Raw genomic sequence first — 22,793 nt, 5'->3', positions numbered from 1 at the left:
ATTAATTGTCAGTTGTGTTGCTTGTATGGACTGTTGAAGGGAAATGAACCTCGTGCAATGAAATGAACTGCGATGTACCATTTGCCTTCACTTTAACCAAATTAAAATCCCACACCGTCAGAATGCAAAATTCGGTCGCAACGGTATGGCGTACTTATCGTACGTGGTGGAACAGCAGTCAGTCAGCTACTCTCGTCACCAATGCAACACCAAATATAGTTCCAAACACGTTTTGATTATTACGATGTTGATATACATAAGTACGATATTTTCAACATAAATTACTCATTTAAAACAAATATTTGAAATATTTTATAATAAAAACTTTACCATACCCATATAAATACGAATTTAAAGTGCAGTGTTGATAGTATAATATGTATGTGATTTGGTTACTTGAGACACAGGGTTAACGTGACGGCAACAGTGAAATATCACAACATTAAAAAAAAAAGTGTTTATATACGGCCTAAAAACTTGTAAAACTCGATTACGCTGAGGCTCGTGTTTTTTTGTCACTTCTGAATAAAACTAACACGAGTTAATATCACTTCATGCAATATCTTAGCTCTACATCACTATGTCGTTATCTTAACCCTACATCACTATGTCGTTATTTTAACTCTACATCACTATGTCGTTATCTTAACTCTACATCACTATGTCGTTATCTTAACTCTTCATCACTATGTCGTCATTTTAACTCTACATCACTATGTCGTTATCTTAACTCTACATCACTATGTCATTATCTTAACTCTACATCACTATGTCGTTATCTTAACTCTACATCACTATGTCGTTATCTTAACTCTACATCACTATGTCGTTATCTTAACTCTACATCACTATGTCGTTATCTTAACTCTACATCACTATGTCATTATCTTAACTCTACATCACTATGTCGTTATCTTAACTCTACATCACTATGTCGTTATCTTAACTCTACATCACTATGTCGTTATCTTAACTCTACATCACTATGTCGTTATCTTAACTCTACATCACTATGTCATTATCTTAACTCTACATCACTATGTCGTTATCTTAACTCTACATCACTATGTCGTTATCTTAACTCTACATCACTATGTCATTATCTTAACTCTACATCACTATGTCATTATCTTAACTCTACATCACTATGTCGTTATCTTAACTCTACATCACTATGTCGTTATCTTAACTCTACATCACAATGTTGTTATCTTAACTCTACATCACTATGTCATTATCTTAACTCTACATCACTATGTCATTATCTTAACTCTACATCACTATGTCATTATCTTAACTCTACATCACTATGTCGTTATCTTAACTCTACATCACTATGTCGTTATCTTAACTCTACATCACTATGTCGTTATCTTAACCTTATGAAAATTTGAGGTTAACTACACATTACTTCTTTATATCGGTATGGCTAGCTATAAAACACTTGATGATTACATTTTAATAACAATACATACAATTATAATTGTAACATAAAGTTAAAACATACCGGCCAGGATTTCATTCTGAAGAACATCGGGTTTTTCACTCCACCAAAGGACGATCCGAATGTTATTGTGTCAGCATCTGTTATTTCTGATGATATGAAATTCCCATAGGGACAGTCGCTTATACTGTTGGACCTTAAAACATACAAAAAAAAACATTGAATATCAAACAAACACATGCGCATTTTATCATAAATGGTAGCGTCAGCTATATATAGCGCGATATACTGGATGACCAACATGTCTTATAAAACATCTTTAGTAAACATCTTTAAGATATCCTGATATATTAATTGGGTTTACGAGCATTTAGATTGTCGATAATAAATGAAAATAAAAATGTTCTCAATTTGTATTTTTACACTAGTGTTCATGTACAGTGTAAGACAATACTAGTCTAGTCAGATATTGTAACAAGCTTAGTTAGATACTGTTACTAGTCTAGTGAGGTACTGTTACTAGTCTAGTGAGGTACTGTTACTAGTCTAGTGAGGTACTGTTACTAGTCTAGTCAGATATTGTAACAAGCTTAGTTAGATATTGTTACTAGTCTAGAGAGATATTGTTACTAGTCTAGAGAGATATTGTTACTAGTCTAGTGAGGTATTGTTACTAGTCTAGTGAGATATTGTTACTAGTCTAGTGAGGTACTGTTACTAGTCTAGTGAGGTACTGTTACTAGTCTAGTGAGGTACTGTTACTAGTCTAGTGAGGTACTGTTACTAGTCTAGTGAGGTACTGTTACTAGTCTAGTGAGATATTGTTACTAGTCTAGTGAGGTATTGTTACTAGTCTAGTGAGGTATTGTTACTAGTCTAGTGAGGTACTGTTACTAGTCTAGTGAGGTACTGTTACTAGTCTAGTGAGATATTGTTACTAGTCTAGTGAGGTATTGTTACTAGTCTAGTGAGATATTGTTACTAGTCTAGTCAGATATTGTTACTAGTCTAGTCAGATATTGTAACAAGCTTAATTAGATATTGTTACTAGTCTAGTTAGATATTGTTACTAGTCTAGTGAGGTGGCGTTGCTAGTTTTGTGAGATATTGTTACTAGCCTATTGAGATATTGTTACTAGTCTAGTGAGATATTGCTGCTTGTCTAGTGAGGTATTTTTGCTAGTCTAGTGAGATATTGTTACTAGCCAAGTGAAATATTGTTGCTAGTCTAATGAGATATTGTGAGTAGTCTAGTGATATATTTAACTAGTCTAGTGAGATATTTTAACTTGTTTAGTGAGATACCGTTACTAGCCTAGTTGGATATTTGTCGATATGCCTGCTGATCCGTCGCCACCAGTGTTTTCATTATTAGAGCGTGACCTGAATACATGACGTGTGACGTCGAAGGAGAAGACGCTTACCCTGACGGTGCCTGTAGTATTAATTCCCTTGTATTTGTTCGGTGGTCTTCTTGTTAAGTTTCGTCTAGACATAGTGTTTTCCTGCTATTTTAGACGTGTTTATTGCTTTTTCGGCTTTTTATCAAGCAGTTATTGAACTTTTGTGTTTCTATCAATAAATAGAAAAGAAAAAAATGGCCTTCTTTCCCCCTAACTTTCGTTAATGTAGACAAGAAAATTTATTTAGATATTGAGCATTCCCTGTCCGTAAACATTGATGTATGCACGTGTGTGTGATATTGACATACCCTGTTGCCTTATCCAGACAGATATTGAACTTGTGATCACACGCTGAGAAACAGAACACAGATTTCCCGTCACAACACTCGCCGTTGCTTCCTTCTCCATCCGGGTTCTTGTAGTGGACGAATTTCACCTCCATTGTCACCCCGGCTGTGATAGTCTGAAGTCATTTAAATAAAATGTATTGCCTCGAGCCAGCAATGGGGCCAAAGTTTAACGTGTAAAAGCGTCACTATTTCCTACATATATAGAAGTAGAAGTTTGACATCATATATTGTCCTTCTATGCTCAAACAACAATTAACATCACTAATCTGAAGGATAATGATGCTATTAATCATTCTATTTTTCCTAATAAAGTAGTCAAATATATTATAATGGTTCTGAAAAGCTTTAACAATTAATCAATGACAAAATTATAATCAAGATATATGTCGCATACACAAAATATCCATTAGCAGTTACAACATCAATAATTAAATGTTGGACAAGAAAAACTACGATACAGCAGGTGTGAAGCTGTTTCAGAGTGGATGATTTTAGCTTATTTATTCATTCATGCATCAATTTATCTCCTGCTTTATTCATTTCTTTTATTTATTTTTACTTATCTCATGATTGTAAACAATTGAGAACTGAATGCGTTACTTATGTATTCCTTCTCCTTTGTACAATACAGACATTGTTTAAGTCTATGTTCGAATGAATATACTGTGAGCTACAATGTATGTTTTGTCTGACATCATGTTCATGTCATCTTGTTCTAAATGTTCCAGATCTTGAACATGATCTAAACGTCACAGAGTCTTGAAAAGTGACGGCTGCACTTGCGTATGTTTTTACCCGTTTGCATTAGGTGCATCTATTTCACATGTATACATAAAATGATATGTTTATTTATATCCATGTTCTATGACAATAATGGCGTATTGCTACTTGATGTATGGCTATGTCACGGTGTGGCTTATAGACGTCAAGCAGGATGTGTCGTCTTTAGTAGGACAATGACCAATGGCAAGAGACCTGACAAAGAGTGTTGATGTACATACAGCCAACACAAACACCAAATATCAAGTCCAAACACACTATGAGGTAAAGGAGATCATATCAAGACAAAAACGAAATCAAAATTCATGTTTAAAAGTGAAACTTCAACAAACACACTAAATCAAGCTTCATATTGGACATGAAGGAAGACATTTCAGTACAAACACGGGATGAGACGTTAAGTGCAGGGGTGTCGTGTGGCACAGTGGTAACACACTCGCCTTTCACCTAGCCGTTCGGGGTTCGATTCCCCGATCTGACGTGAAAGGTATGAAGTCACCTGGCCGGCCACGTAGATTTTCTCCGGGTACTCCCAGACTAAGACCCATCCCGAGCTTCCATCAGGGTCGTCATTAATGCAAGCTGTTGTATATTTACATAATTGAATGCTCACAAGGACGAATTTAAAGGACCTCTGAAAGGAACAATTGAATCCTGCCCAAAAACCAATTCCAAAACCAGGTGTAATTCATAGCACTCTTAGAGACAATCCATGAAGTAAGTTTTAAAAACATCAAAAGGTCCCAGGGTCCTGTTCCGTTGCCTACTTAGTGTTGTCCATCAGAGGAGTACGACAGAGTTGGTTGTTTTATCCAAAAATATCAAAGCAATATCGCATGCAGTCAAATAAAAATCTATTCACAAGAGTATGATTTACAGCAAAATTATGAGCTCAAATAAGTAGGTAAATAATGTACCACAATCTTTAAGACAAACAATGTTCAAACTTTTGAGGCACACTTTTAGCTATGTCGATATTTATCGGAAGTGAAAACCCTACTTCCGGGTCTTGCACACAGATTTTTTTTCTTTTCTTCAGCAAATTATGTTGAGGAATGATAGTCATAATTTCAGAAACAAAATGGGAACCGGTGAAGTGATGTAAACGTCATATCATGGAAGGGTCTAGTGTTAGAAAAATCCATTAATTACAGGACTACGTTTGTGTTCAATACTTAACACATAAAACAAAGAATTGTACTTTCGTATCTGTTGATAAAGCGGTGAGTTAAGTCTGATGTAAATTTTGAGTTCAACTTTATAGACAGATGTCATGAAATAATAAAGTTCTGCATTCTCAAAAATATTACACAGTAGAACATTTACCTGGGTAAAGTATCATTTTGTCATATCATTTTATGGAAGTGAACACGACCTTGCTGTTATTGTACATCAACATATTTTTTATTTGATTTAGTACATTTTGTTGAATGACTGATGTGAAATGAGGTATTATCTCTTATGTAAATCAAATTAAAACATGGTGGTAAGTGTCATGGATCTTCAATAATTATTGGATGGTGTTAGTGAAACATAAAATCAAGATTGTATGTGGCAATATACTAGAGAGTATTTAATGGCTGTAAATACGCATATATAAATATTTTATTTAATATCTTTTTTCTGAAAAGTTTATCACATCAAAGCAATACCCAGCATTACACTGTTTGAATATCGGTATGATTGGTCAGATGGCATACTCTGCTAATACAAATACTGGTTCACCTGAGGCATTTTCATTGCTGCAGTACATCACACATGTGTTTATGTTTGTACTGAACAAATAATATTGCGCCTGTTGATAAATGGTCAAGGTTAATGATACTAAAATAGAATCATTTTTATCGTCCACCTTAGGTCATGTTCACGGATAGATTTTATCTTACACAGCACATTTCAGTTGCTAGGTGTGGCTCCATTGCATGTGAAATAAAAACAAATAATAATGCAGTTCTGTTGCTTTTGTCGTTTATGTCAGAAGAGCTTAACGTGTCGATTAATATAAAACATATGTAAGTGTAGAACTATTTTGTATTGACATGCATGAAATGCCAATATTCTCCTGTGTTGACTAACATCCCATGTCCCTACATAGATTAGTTCTCAAAAAATTCATCATCATGTTCCACAGATAACACTATCATCTATCATGATAACTTTGTTGGTGTGATCTTAGTTGTTAATTATGAAATCCTTAATACTAGTCCAACGGTATTGAATTGAGTCTAGTAATACCCTAATTGTCACAGATACAGCAATATGACTTGTATAGATAAATTGTCCAGCATCCAATTCTGTCGACCTTTTCACTTCAGTCAATCAACATAATATCCTATGAAGATTCCCAAGAATAGTGGTGTACAAAAATCGAAATTGGTAATGACTTCCATTAAAAATGAAACACCTAAAATATGCATCAAAAGCTTAATTGTTTTTTTATCGAGATTTCACTACTGTTTTTATCGAGATTTCACTACTGTTTTATCATACAGGGTCTTGCTATTTAGTTGAGCTTAAAATCTACATCGACCTTAACTGATGACAGTATGAACAGATGTGAGGATAAGTTACTTTGTTTTTGTGTTACATTAGAAATCACGAACCTGATCTTGTAATTATTGGATTTTTTCTTTAAACAGCCATTCCCACAACTTGACGGTTGACGTTTAGAAAGCAAATTTAGAGGTTCCCTATTTTTCTTAAATTTTTACCATCATTACACAATATAAGATATTTTTTGTTTAAAAGAACCGGAAATGGGTGTATCACTTCTTTAAAATATTGACATTTCATTTCAACAAATTTTATTGACATGTTGTTAATATCAATTGGATCGAATAACAGGCAAGCCTATATAAATTCTTTCCATGGTGGATTGAGTGATAGAATATAATTACAATCTTTTAAATTAATTGGTCTAAATATTTTGAAATGAAATACATAATATAAACAAAGGAATTAAGGGAAGTAACTATTTTTCAACACAAGATAAACACAGAATATGTTACATAAAGCACTTGCACACACACATACACACTTTAATATAAATATAAACAAATATAACAGTGATTCAGTTCCGAATGAAATAAATAAACAATTGTAGACATCAAAGTTAATTAATATAGAGACAGTAACAGGTGGCTAGACCAAAAGTCCATGTGCCTATATTGCACAGGTCATCACCACCTGAACTGTATAGGAATTTTCTATGCATATAATTTATGTAATTTTAATAATACTGTAGTTAATGACTTTATTCACACACTGATTTAATATATAGAAAACAGGAACTAAAATCAATGCAAGTATAGTTTAATACATAAATAAATATCAGCTATGTTCAACTGGGTTCATATATATATATATGATATTTAACTTAAGTTAAAAATTATTAATTTCATTAAGAAGTAGTATTTTTCAAGATGAACAGTATGATGGCTTTCTAGATCTTATATAAGTTAAAACGATGAGATTTTCCTTTAAAATTTTGGACATCATTAAGTATTACTCTGTTAATATTTCCATCACAACTAGGACATCCATTTAAAATAATGTTAATACAAATATGGTTATGGTCAATATTAAAATTATTGAGGGAAGTAAACAAATTTATCCGTAAATCATTATGTAGAGGACAATCTAGAAAAAAAATGAGAAACTGTTTCACGGTCATCTGAACAATTACATAAAGGATTGTCTGTTAAATGGTCCTGGTTTAAATCAAGATTTAGATCACTGCAATAATTTCTAAGCTGAGTTAAAATTATGTTCGCCCTTCTGTTTCCTTCAGTTTTAAAGATTTTAACAGATTCAATTTCCAATGTGTTATTATTATTTAGTTTATGTTTAAAGCTTGCAAGTGAGGGATAATCAGAGTAGTTAGTATCTGTGTTGTTAGCTGTGCGGCACATAGACGGGAAGAAAGTATCAAAGCAGCTATTAGTTCTGCATAAAGGTGGGTTAAAAAGTCTGATGTGTCAGAGAGGATAAGTATTATCGTTAGGATTGTTAGTAAATGGAATCAATATATCTTGTAAATATTGCGTTGCGAGTCCATGCATTAGTTTATACATCATAATATGTTTATGTTTCATTCTTCTGGCAGCCAGAGTTTCCCAACCAAGTTCCGTATACAGCTTAATATGTGAAGTGCCAGAGCGAAGGCCTGTGATGATTCTTGCTGCTTCTAATTGTATTGATTCCAGAAGATCGGCAGATTGTTGTGTGCAGTTATCCCAAACAATGTCAGCGTATTCTAATATTGGCCTAATAAAAGCAGTGTAAATTTTAATTAATGTTTTTCGATTGACTTTTGTTTTTATGTATCGAAGAATGTTAAGTCTGCTGTATGCTTTTTCATAAATTATCTGAATATGTTGTCTCCATGATGCATCATCTTTAAGGGTAAGCCCTAGGTGTGTATGTGATGTAGTGTCAGTAATTTGGCTGTTTTGAAAAGTTAATGTTGGGTGATTTGTGTCTTGTTTCCTTGAAAATATGACTGATTTAGTTTTATTGGGGTTAAATTTGATGTCCCATATGTTTGCCCATTCACTAATGTTAGTAAGGTCAGAGGTTAGTGCTTGTGCAGCTTGAGCGGGGTTTTCATCAATAATTATGTAAAGGGAAGTGTCATCTGCAAAAAGCTTAATATTAGTATTAACATTTTCTGTGATATCATTTATGTAAAGAAGAAAGAGAAGTGGGCCAAGAACAGATCCCTGAGGAACCCCTGCATTAATAACCTTGAATTGAGAGAAATAACCTTCAGTGCTAACTCTTTGCAATCTATCTGTAAGATAACTTTGAATCCAGACAAGTAAATTTCCATCAATTCTATAATTTTTTAGTTTTTGAAGAAGACCTTGGTGCCAAACTCGGTCAAAGGCTTTACTGATGTCACAAAATACAAACCTTAACTCCTTTCCCTGATCCATATTACTAACAATTTCATTATATATGAATAATAACTGACTGACTGTAGAGTCACCTGGTGTAAATCCAGACTGATGCTTAGTTATAATAGAGTTTTCAACAAGGTAATTATGAAGATATTTAAAAACAACTTTTTCCATCAATTTACTAAAACAAGAAGTTATTGATATAGGTCTGTAATTTAGGACATCATTAGTAGAACCATTTCCTTTGTAAATAGCATTAATATTTGCTTGTTTCCAACTATTAGGTACAATCCCTGATTCTAAAGATTTATTAAATAATAGAATATTGACATTGCCAAAAATGTGCCTCAATATTTGAAAAGAAAATTGTCTTTAAGATTGCGGTACATATTCATTTTTCAATATTTACCTACATATTGTGTGCTCGTAATTTGCAGCAAATTATACCCTTGGTAATATGATTTCTTTTGACAGTATACAGACTGTTTTGATATGTCTAACACTGTCGTTCACCTTTGATTGGCAACAATTAGTAGGCCATAACAAACGTCTCTTGGACCGTTTTTTAAATTTGTTAACATACCTCATGGGTTGTCTCTGGGGTTGCTACATATAACATATTATTTTGGTGAAATTTGTTCGTGGGTAAAATTACATTGTTCCTGTAAGAGGTCATTTCAGTTTGGACAGTAAAAAAGGATATTAAAATTCAAAATGAATCGTAAAATATGTAATGTCTTTAAAAAGTACGAAATCAGGATTACTAATAGGCGGAATAGGAAATCAAACTGATATGTCAGGTCAACGAGCCGTGTCATAACACATCAACCCAGTTTAATCATGTTATGTGACAACAATGATGGCACTATTCCAAAACTATTCTGTTTTGGTGTTAAGAGTATAAATATGATCATGTAAGGTATAGTTTTAAAAGGTACAATAGTCCTATAGCACATATAACATATAGACTGACAAACTTACAAAAACAATCACAGATTTGTTCTGTATTCTTTAACAACCACTGTTATGTGACATAAAAAAGTATTGTATCATGGATCTTATTATAAAACCACCGACCTCGCCGATGTAAAGAATTGAGGAAAAGACAATAGGAGTGTGAAATTACCACGGTGTATTTCATTATCGTATTACACGCATTGCTTAATTACACATCAACTTAAATCATGCATAAAATTCCGAAATAGTAATTACACACATTGTAGAGCAAACCAACCATAGTTTAAAACATTCATTACCTCAATGAAATGGAGAAGACAAATGGTATTCAGTGCAGTGGAAAATGTATACACATTATGACGAGGATGGTATATTATGAAGTAAGCATTATGAACTACGGTGTACTTGTATGAACTACAGCATACTTGTATGTATACGTTATGAAATAGGCAGTATGAACTACAGGGTACTCGTATGAACTACAGTGTACTTGTATGTATATGTTATATAGCATAGACAGTATGAACTACAGTGTACTTGTATGAACTAGAGTATACTTGTATGTTTAAGTTATGAAGTAAGCAGTATGAACTACAGTGTACTTGTATGTATACGCTATGAAGTATTGGCAGTATGACCTAGTGTTCTTGTGTCTATACGTTATGAAGTATAGGCAGTATGAACTAGTGTTCTTGTGTCTATACGTTATGAAGTATTGGCAGTATGACCTAGTGTTCTTGTGTCTATACGTTATGAAGTATAGGCAGTATGAACTAGTGTTCTTGTGTCTATACGTTATGAAGTACATTTTATAGGCAGTATGAACTAGTGTTCTTGTGTCTATACGTTATGAAGTATAGGCAGTATGAACTAGTGTTCTTGTGTCTATACGTTATGAAGTATAGACAGTATGACCTAGTGTTCTTGTGTCTATACGTTATGAAGTATAGGCAGTATGAACTACAGTGTACTTGTATGTATACGTTATGAAGTATTGGCAGTATGACCTAGTGTTCTTGTGTCTATACGTTATGAAGTATAGGCAGTATGAACTAGTGTTCTTGGTCTATACGTTATGAAGTATTGGCAGTATGACCTAGTGTTCTTGTGTCTATACGTTATGAAGTATAGGCAGTATGAACTAGTGTTCTTGTGTCTATACGTTATGAAGTACATTTTATAGGCAGTATGAACTAGTGTTCTTGTGTCTATACGTTATGAAGTATAGACAGTATGAACTAGTGTTCTTGTGTCTATACGTTATGAAGTATAGGCAGTATGAACTAGTGTTCTTGTGTCTTTACGTTATGAAGTACATTTTATAGGCAGTATGAACTAGTGTTCTTGTGTCTATACATTATGAAGTATAGGCAGTATGAACTAGTGTTCTTGTGTCTATACGTTATGAAGTATAGGCAGTATGAACTAGTGTTCTTGTGTCTATACGTTATGAAGTATAGACAGTATGAACTAGTGTTCTTGTGTCTATACGTTATGAAGTAGGCTGTGTGAACTAGAGTATACTTGTGTGAACTAGTGTTCTTGTGTCTATACGTTATGAAGTATAGACAGTATGAACTGGTGTTCTTGTGTCTATACGTTATGAAGTATAGACAGTATGAACTAGTGTTCTTGTGTCTATACGTTATGAAGTATAGGCAGTATGAACTAGTGTTCTTGTGTCTATACGTTATGAAGTATAGACAGTATGAACTAGTGTTCTTATGTCTTTACGTTATGAAGTAGGCTGTGTGAACTAGAGTATACTTGTATGAACTACAGTGTACTTGTGTCTATACGTTATGAAGTATAGGCAGTATGAACTACAGTATACTTGTATGTATAAGTTATGAAGTATAGACAGTATGAACTACAGTGTACTTGTATGTATACGTTATGAAGTATAGGCAGTAAGAACTACAGTGTACGTGTATACAAACGTTGTGAAGTAGGCAGTATATATACGTTATAAATACGATATTTTATAGGCTGTATATAGTCATGATAGTGTACTGGTAACATCTGTATAATGATAGTGTACTGGTAATATCTGTATAATGATAGTGTACTGGTAATATCTGTATAATGATAGTGTACTGGTAACATCTGTATAATGATAGTGTACTGGTAACATCTGTATAATGATAGTGTACTGATAACATCTGTATAATGATAGTGTACTGGTAACATCTGTATAATGATAGTGTACTGGTAACATCTGTATAATGATAGTGTACTGGTAACATCTGTATAATGATAGTGTATTTGTAACAATGATATAATGATAGTGTACTTGTAACATCTGTATAATGATAGTGTACTGGTAACATCTGTATAATGATAGTGTACTGGTAACATCTGTATAATGATAGTTTACTGATAACATCTGTATAATGATAGTGTACTTGTAACATCTGTATAATGATAGTGTACTGGTAACATCTGTATAATGATAGTGTACTGATAACATCTGTATAATGATAGTGTACTGGTAACAATGATATAATGATAGTGTACTGGTAACATCTGTATAATGATAGTGTACTTGTAACATCTGTATAATGATAGTGTACTGGTAACATCTGTATAATGATAGTGAACTGGTAACATCTGTATAATGATAGTATACTGATAACATCTGTATAATGATAGTGTACTTGTAACATCTGTATAATGATAGTGTACTGGTAACAGTTATATAATGATAGTGTACTGGTAACAGTTATATAATGATAGTGTACTGGTAACATCTGTATAATGATAGTGTACTGGTAACATCTGTATAATGATAGTGTACTGATAACATCTGTATAATGATAGTGTACTGATAGTAACTGTATAATGATAGTGTACTGGTAACATCTGTATAATGATAGTGTACTGGTAACATCTGTATAATGATAGTGTACCGGTAACATCTGTATAATGATAGTGTACTGATAACATCTGTATAATGATAGTGTACTGGTAACATCTGTATAATGATAGTGTACTTGTAACATCTGTATAATGATAGTGTACTGGTAACATCTGTATAATGATAGTGTACTGATAACATCTGTATAATGATAGTGTACTGGTAACAATGATATAATGATAGTGTACTGGTAACATCTGTATAATGATAGTGTACTTGTAACATCTGTATAATGATAGTGTACTGGTAACATCTGTATAATGATAGCGAACTGGTAACATCTGTATAATGATAGTATACTGATAACATCTGTATAATGATAGTGTACTTGTAACATCTGTATAATGATAGTGTACTGGTAACAGTTATATAATGATAGTGTACTGGTAACAGTTATATAATGATAGTGTACTGGTAACATCTGTATAATGATAGTGTACTGGTAACATCTGTATAATGATAGTGTACTGATAACATCTGTATAATGATAGTGTACTGATAGTAACTGTATAATGATAGTGTACTGGTAACATCTGTATAATGATAGTGTACTGGTAACATCTGTATAATGATAGTGTACCGGTAACATCTGTATAATGATAGTGTACTGATAACATCTGTATAATGATAGTGTACCGGTAACATCTGTATAATGATAGTGTACTTGTAACATCTGTATAATGATAGTGTACTGGTAACATCTGTATAATGATAGTGTACTGGTAGCATCTGTATAATGATAATGTACTGGTAACATCTGTATAATGATAGTGTACTGGTAACATCTGTATAATGATAGTGTACTGGTAACATCTGTATAATGATAGTGAACTGGTAACATCTGTATAATGATAGTATACTGATAACATCTGTATAATGATAGTGTACTTGTAACATCTGTATAATGATAGTGTACTGGTAACAGTTATATAATGATAGTGTACTGGTAACAGTTATATAATGATAGTGTACTGGTAACATCTGTATAATGATTGTGTACTGGTAACATCTGTAAAATGATAATGTACTGGTAACATCTGTATAATGATAGTGTACTGATAACATCTGTATAATGATAGTGTACTGATAGTAACTGTATAATGATAGTGTACTGGTAACATCTGTATAATGATAGTGTACTGGTAACATCTGTATAATGATAGTGTACCGGTAACATCTGTATAATGATAGTGTACTGATAACATCTGTATAATGATAGTGTACTGGTAACATCTGTATAATGATAGTGTACTCATAACATCTGTATAATGATAGTGTACTGGTAGCATCTGTATAATGATAGTGTACTGGTAACATCTGTATAATGATAGTGTACTGGTAACAGCTGTATAATGATAATGTACTGGTAACATCTGTATAATGATAGTGTACTGGTAACATCTGTATAATGATAGTGTACTGGTAACATCTGTATAATGATAGTGTACTGGTAGCATCTGTATAATGATAATGTACTGGTAACATCTGTATAATGATAGTGTACTGGTAACATCTGTATAATGATAATGTACTGGTAATATCTGTATAATGATAGTGTACTGATAACATCTGTATAATGATAGTGTACTGGTAACATCTGTATACTGATTGTGTACTTGTAACAATGATATAATGGTAGTGTACTGGTAGCAACTGTATAATGATAGTGTATGCAATGAGTATTATAACTGATGATAATGATGTGGTATTGTTTTTATTGTGCGTAGAACATTTCATGATAAGTGGATATTTAACACCAGCTGTCGACTGTGATTTATGTTAACTGATGACTTCAGTAAACACCGCAGAATAAAAATTAAGTCGACGTCGCTATATATTTAACGGTTGGGTTTTGTTAATTTGACAGTTACAGAGTATACCGTGTTTGATAGAATACATAGGCTTCCATCACACCAACCCAGTAAACAACTACTGTGGTTTTTATTCCGGCCTGTTGGGAATGACTAATTCTTTACCGTCATCATCATAAGACACCAGTAAGGAGAACAATGGCCACAATAACCACATTACAAGTCTAACGATCTAGAATAACAGACACCAAAGATGTAACACGGATTCATGGAAATAACACTAAATAGTTTCATGACAGTAAGACATTTTATCGAAGGATGCAGTTCTTTTTCAGCTTTACACGTTTGTTAAATAAAAAAAATTGAAAGATAACAAGCACATTTGCAACGTCTGTGAAAGGGCTTACACTGTACACGTATAAAAACATAGTTTGATTATACGCCGAATTCTGAATCCCACATCATCGCATGTCTGTTCCGTCTCTATGTAACATTTTAGTTAAGCTAGGGGCCACAAACGTGTAAATTTAAAAAGCTACGGTGTGAATGTAAGTTGATATTTTGTATGATGTGTTTAATTGTAAAAGAAAATTGTTTCTAAAATGAGTATCACAATTCAGCTTTTGAAACACAAAAAGAAGGCTTCCCTGAGACATAGTAGACTATTATACATATATTAATACCTTATTAATGATCAGTTATGTATGTCTAATGATCAGTTATGTATATCTAAATCATTTGACCTATATAATTTGTATATACTGGTTAATCTGTATAGCGATATTTGACTTTGCCTGTTGCCCAATTCCTTTTGTGCTTTGATTTTTTTGGGTTTTTTTTTTTTTGTTTAACGTCCTATTAACAGCCAGGGTCATTTAAGGACGTGCCTGGTTTTGAAGGTGGAGGAAAGCCGGAGTACCCGGAGAAAAACCACCGACCTACGGTCAGTACCTGGCAACTTCCCCACGTAGGTTTCGACATCGCAACCCATAGGTGGAGGGCTAGTGGTAAAGTGTCGGGACACCTTAACCACTCGGCCACCGCGGCCCCCAAATCCTTTTGTGCAATAGATATGCGCATTACCAAATGAGGAGGCTCTAGTCCCATTTTGACCCGTGTAGAAGTCTGTGATTGCCGATTGTCCAGAGTATTTACGAGGATGTGTTTGTTTAAGTAACTGATAATTATATTATATCAATGCAAATTGTCTACAGCGTCCAAATTTTAGATGAGCATATGATAATGCTATATCATAGTAATAGGGAGAAGATGTCTTACTAAATACATACCGATCAAGGGACATTATTGTTAATCTCAAATCTTAACGACAAAGGTAAGATTGAATTTAACCAAAGGCCAGATTTCCTTCATGAATTATTCATTTTCAAATATTTTGGAAGTATACATAAACCATTGTACCATGGTTACCTTGTTGTGTCTTTCAAATAGAGCGGAGTGCATTTCCCTAGAATTTTAATTAGAGATATGACGTAATTTAATGGATATCCTAATGTGTGATTAAAGCCTAACCTGGCGCCCCAGTGGGCACTTGCTATAAGATTGATTTCCTAACTCCTGAAGTACAGGACGTATTACCTTATCAGGGAAAACCTAACAGTATCCGAGAACGTTTGACAGCGATTTTCAGTTTGCAGTGATGACAATTACGATATATCTATTTGCGGTTAGATTGGCCTTAGGCAAACAGCATACATTGTAACTGTACATTATGTGTACATATGAAATATATAATGTGCGGCCTTCCATTGTTTTTATAAAATAAAACAATGCTTATAAAACAATTTAGAAAATTATTTCATCATTATGAGTTATGTACATATGTTTACATCTTCAGTTTGTGTAAGGATAAGTGATGGTGATATAAAAACTGTATAATAACATATTGTTGGTTAATAGTCAGGTAAAATAAAGGTATCGTATACACGTCTGTTCAGTCATGCGTACAATGGCCTTGGCCAACGCCTAAAATGATTTTCCATTTTTTAATGAGCATAACAATCAGCATGTTTCTTTTTGTAATAACAGGAAATGAATACACACGCCTAGTAATATACATCACCATCAGACAGATTACTTTGACATGAAACGGGATAATTGTTTCCCCATACCAATATTAATATTTCATTACAGTCAAGGTCACTTATTTATGGATTGGTTTGCTCATTGGAGATTTTCATTAAACTCTAATTAAATTTGACATCTGATAAAGGCAAACTTGAACGTCATTTACGATGGAGAAACATTTCTTACAGATATAGGTCAACTCTAATTCATAATGGGACAACACTGATTGCAGATATAGGTAAATCTAACGTTATTTACAATAGAGTAACACCGATTACAGATATAGGTAAACTCTCATGTAATTAATAATGGAACAGCACTGATTACAGAAATAGGTAAACTCTCATGTAATTAATAATGGAACAACACTAATTACAGAAATAGGTAAACTCTTATATACTTTACAATGGAGCAACACTGGTTACAGATATAGGCAAACTCTAATGGCATTTCTGATTGAACAACACAAATTACAGATAAAGGTAAACTCTAATATAATGTATAATGGAGCAACACTGATTACAAATACGAACACATAAAAGCCCCCAAGTGGTATAAAACAATGCGAGAGACAGACATTAGACATATTACAATTAACATGCTATGATAGTATTTTCAAGACGGGTACCCAATTTTGTTGTTGTTCACAATGCTCTCATCTATGGTATCAAGGTGTTTGGAATTGTAAAGTATAAGCATCCTTCCCATATGGAGTTGTTCTATAGTACGAGCTATGGATATCTTTCGTCTCAATCATGATTTGAGAATGTCGATCCTAAGATCGAACAGTATACCAGTCAAAAAATCTTATTTCAGACATATTTATTTCTATGTTCCAACATTAACCATAAACTACATACAAATATAAACACATCTATATTAACGTGTGTGTACCAATAGCCAATCAAACACTCTTGTTTACTATGTAGTACATGGCAGGTCTCACCAGCCGTGCATATCTTATAGTAATGCCTTCGGGGCATGATATGACAGCAGCGTTCATAGCACCAATACAGGTAGTCGTTAAGGAAATGTTTGTCCTAAATGTTGCCTCAGTGTATAACTCACTGTACCCCTAATTACTATCTAACCACACACTACAAACCTGAACAATGATGTACCTTAAAGAACATGATGGTATGCCTTAAGCAATTTGGCCATTCACGGGACAAGCAGTAGTTGAAGACATTTTGAAACGTAAATTGATATGAATGTGATATTTACTGGACATCTTTAACATTATAGTACTAGCACTGATGAAATTGTTAATCAGGAAAACGCCGTGTAGACGTTTATCTTCTCATTGTTTACTGAAATAGCATCATGATGTTTTGCTTTGGAAATTACCAGTTTTATATTATAGATCGTCCAAATAACACCTTCATTCGTGGAAATAATATACGTCTATAATAGAAAATGATTTATCGGGAAAACAAAAATGCGATAGTTAATGCATATAATGGTCAATTATTCAGGTAAAAACTACAAACCTTTACAAGCGATCCGAGTAGAAAGATAACGCCTAACAACTCCATACTAAGGCCGAATAACGTAGGCTTTCACTGAGGTATAATCCACAGACAATCTGAGGAACCAACACACGTTTCCTTCCCTCGTACAAAATCTACAATAGAAACAATGGCGGTTACAGACCGGTTGTAAGCATACATACACTCCGTCAGGAAGCCCAAACAAATGTGACGTTACCTGACAGGTGAGTGTGTCATAAAAAGAAGCAAGTTAGGTAGGCCTGACGTTGTCTCGCACTACACAAATAACTAACCACACACGTCATTGTGAGGTATAGCGGTGCCCACATCCAGTGGGGATACAGATGACCTGACTCAGCCGCACCTTCTCCAGAGGATGTTACATTGAAAATGCGTCAGGTAGCATGGGAAAATGTAAACGGAGGCTTCGAAATACTCTATCATTATGTTTTTGTGTTGGTCGACGTTATATTTATCGTCTAATTGTAATCTCCCGAACCACTCTCTTTTCAGTGCGTTTTTTTAATAATCCCACACTTTACTTAGAATCATTACCATTCTAACGATAAGTTGTAAAAATCCGTTTCTCCGAATATCCGTCTGTTTAACAAATCGTATTCCCGCTCATCATAGAAAATCAAAATCTATCTCGCTATTTATCTTTCAAATTGCCCTAGGAAAGAGATTGATAAGTAAATTTATTTTTTTCGATTTATGTGACAGAATATTTTCCGCTGTGGTGGATTTCCATTAGAATAGAAATGGAATAATTGGTATGTATGTATGAAGTGGTTTGATTTACGGTGCCATGATGTTAACTGTATAATCATACAATAATGAAACCCCATAATTAAGGCTATAGGAGGATGGAATAATTTGATGTGAACCTGCTATACCTCACACGTGTACAAAACGTGGACTTTTATGTTCGTCCTCTTTGCAGATATATGTGTCTATACTACTATTAAGATGATCATCATATCATTGAATGTCGTGTGCTCCAAATACCAGAATCTTATCGGTGAATACACAATTCGGTCAGAACTGCTATAATACGCCAATTTACAATCGGGGTCATATGACGGTCGTCATGTTTACGGTCAAGAGCAGATACAGCGGCTTGTCAAATCGATTTGAACCAAAAAGGTCTATATTTGATATCGCTTCGTGGGAACACCACTAATTTCTGTATTCTACCTCGTACTCGTGCTGTCCTAGTATATAAATACAGAGTTGGTAATCAATATCAGTCCGATATATAGATATTCTGTTCATATCAAACCTAACAAAAATGTCCTCCTCTGCTGAAGAGGTTATTCTAATGGTTCCCGCCGCGTATTTTCTTTTTTTCGCGCAAATTTATTAAGCATGATTGGTTCTTTGATAGCGAAAAATACCAAAAATGTCCACGTTTAGAACATATTTGTGTAGTAGTATGATGGAAATACCGAAGTGACAACGCACGCAGAGTATCATTCCGTGGTTATCATAAACAAACATGTGATACTGAGAGTGTTGACGATGAATCTTCTATAAGGTTAATTTACATACCGGTCAACGAAGTTTGATACCAAATTGTACTGATACTAGAAAATGAGGACATGTTTACAGTGGTTTGGATGTGAATTAAACAGCAGGGCGCCAGTATATGATCGGAATGATAATGCACTTATCCTGACCTGTCTCCTGTCTTCAATTTTACACTTATGTATCACAGCTGCTTCTGTGATAGCAAACTACCATCTTTTTAACGGAAATCTGAACCTAGTGCAAACGAGGATTTCTTTGATGTGACAATTATACCGCGAAAGTTGAGGCTTGTATAAGTTCAGACTGATTATATATTCCAGATCATGGAAATCTTTTTCTTCTGGTTGGTAAAAATGTAGCATGATTTTTGTATATCGCGATCAGTTTCATATTGTTAAATATAATATTTCAATGATTACACTCAATCGCCCCACATCAGACAAAAAAAATACGAAAATATATTCGCATTGTGTCAAACTGTATCATCATTGTACTTCAAATATTATGTAAACAGAAAAAAAATGCGAATTGATCTCGCTTAATCCTATAAAAGAAACTTCAGAAAGCAAAGCATTAATTATCAAAATGGACTGAGAAGCAAATAAAATAGCTTGTATGTGCTAAGCCTCCGTAGTCCAGCGTTTACAAATAGACAGTTATATACATACGCAAGAATATAGCACGCTTTTTGTGCAAAATTGGCCAAAAAATGTATTTTTGGAGGGAAAATGTTACAATACCATTTCTTTTTCAGAAAAACAAACATGAACATGCTGATAGTGACATGTTAGATATCATATATGCAAAGCAAGAAGTTATTTGTTGAATAGATCAGGAACAGGAGATAAAAATGTGGTAGATTTGAGTTAGAACATTACGCGAAATTTTCTGAAGGTCAAAAATCAAACTTTCTGTTGCAGTCTATTCGTAATTATGTCCTACACAATTTTCAGCGAGTATAAAATACATTACCCAAAAATGGTAATTAGGAGCTTTGTGAAAAGTAATTACAATTGATTGGCAATATTGCTATATAATATTTAAAAGAAAAACGTGCATAGCGGAAAATCAGTTTTGCATTGAATATTATAAAGCGGTCTGAAATATTTTTATACTTGGTTTAATTAGTACACAGGGACTGACACTTACAAAAATAACCAACTAATATGAAATTTTGAAATAGCCGTCATGTTCCTTGGTAACAACAAATGCTAAATGTTCTTACAACTGCTGAATCAATTTTGTGACAAGAACGCTACAGGATACATTTATGTTGGTTTGCACATTAATCCACCTAATCTGGAACTAAATATTGCATCTTCGTCCGAGGATCGGATTGGCAATGTCAGTGTTGGTCTACAACGTAGTTCTTATTGTCAAAGCCGACCATACCTGATAACCGGAAGATGATGGTTGGTAGCGAAATCTATATTACTTTTGGATGCAAAGGCTTACTGGTTTGTCAAACCACGTGATTCCAAATCTGGCAAAACAATCCTCGACAACGACATTATAATCTGTATCCAGCCATGATAGACTATCCAGTATGTCTTTTTTAATCTTAGCATTATTATAGTTTCCAGGGAAAAAAGTCCAGTTGTGTCCAGAGTGTAAACATTAGGCAGGACTACGTTCACGAACTTCAAATAATTCCGCTTCTTCTGGCCAAAGTAGGAGACTCTCTGGAGCTTATGATCAGAACTCTTAGAAATATATTTACCGTTAAGTATGACAGTCACCGCTTGCCAAAATGCTTCGGAGAACACTGTGTTGTGCTCCAGCATAGTGTCTCTTGTAAGATGTTAACGTCCAAGGAATAATGGAACAATAGTGATGTCTAATGCTGTTACTCTGGAATGAACTGTTTTCGATATACTAGAAGCTGACATGTTAAAAAGAGTTTAACTCTGTTTCCACGATATGTGTGTCTTCATTTTTACCTAGAACAACAGTAGTGCATCATCGTGATTTGTAGTGTAAATACCAGTGTCATGAGATTTACACTTCCCTTTCATTATTGCTAATTTCAACGCTAGGGTTAAGATCTTCCCTATGAGATGATGTGAACAATGTGATAAAATATGAATTAGTGTTTTGTATCCTTGGGCAAAATGGCCTAGTTGAAACTCTTCATACAAAGTATGCATTTGGCGTAGAAAGCTGGCCATAACATAGATCTTCTATGGATAATAATGCGACGTTCCGCCACATATCATCATTAACACCAACGTTTTGATCTTCAGGTTGAGGCTTTCGTTTCGGATAATTCTTGAAATGCTTCGCACACACGCGAATCTTTTGATCATTGGTGAAGTTATCTCCCTTTGAATCATGAAGTAACCAATTGTGATTGCGAAGTTTCCAGCAGATATCTACGTTTTAATGACTCTCTGTTCGCTAAATAATTTTAAATGGACTGAATATGGAAGACATTCAAAATGTCATTTGTTTAATAAAAAAAAAGACTTTTTTAACAAAAAATGCTTAAAAAAATCAATATTATCGGCGGTTAACTAACTGTTTTAGAATTTTGGTATTTAGTTTATAATTCAAACTCTCCTATTTCGTTAAAGTATATATTTTTCTTTGCTTTTTTTATTTTTTTTTGTGACGACAGTCTGCGTTCTTGGTTAAGTAATTCAGTTGTGTAATTAGTTAATTAGGCAAGTGCACCATTGACTAAATAAGGTTAAATTTAGAGCCAAAAGAACTATTTTTCAAGAATATGAGAATCTCAAATTAGAAGTTATAATGTATAAGATACATTTAGGATATAAAATGTTTCAATATTATATTTTATTAATATTACGGGCTGATTCTTTCCGTATGCCTATCATAAGAAATGTGTTTTTGTTACCTGGCTGCCTTAGTTATTATATATCTTCCGTTTGGTTACCTAGCTGGGTAAGTTACTATATATCTTACGTTTTGTTACCTGGCTGGATTAGTTACTATATATCTTCCGTTTTGTTACCAATTTTGTTACATATACTATATATCTTCTGTTTTGTTACCTAGCTGGATTCGTTATAATATATATCGATTTTGATATCTAGCTTGAATAGTTACTGTATATCTTCCGATTGGTTACTTAGCTGGATTAGTTACTATATATCTTCGGTTTT

General features: G+C 33.6%; 1 protein-coding gene across 1 annotated transcript in view; it reads right to left on the bottom strand.

Moving 5' to 3' along the window:
- LOC117331490 (protein jagged-2-like) overlaps nt 1-18,350 on the bottom strand; it is a 28,440-nt gene extending 10,090 nt beyond the window's left edge. Inside the window, exons 1-3 of the mRNA XM_033890225.1 lie at nt 18,139-18,350; nt 3,156-3,310; nt 1,508-1,640 (exon numbers count right to left, since the gene is read on the bottom strand). Coding sequence (XP_033746116.1) covers nt 1,508-1,640; nt 3,156-3,310; nt 18,139-18,183 — 333 coding nt within the window. The 5' untranslated portion in view covers nt 18,184-18,350. The remainder of the gene's footprint in view (nt 1-1,507; nt 1,641-3,155; nt 3,311-18,138) is intronic.
- Between the last annotated feature and the right edge of the window lie 4,443 nt (nt 18,351-22,793).

This window comes from Pecten maximus, chromosome 7 (genome assembly GCF_902652985.1).
Source record: "Pecten maximus chromosome 7, xPecMax1.1, whole genome shotgun sequence".
Taxonomy (NCBI): Eukaryota; Metazoa; Mollusca; class Bivalvia; order Pectinida; family Pectinidae; genus Pecten; species Pecten maximus.
This window is presented reverse-complemented; position numbering and strand designations above follow the sequence as displayed.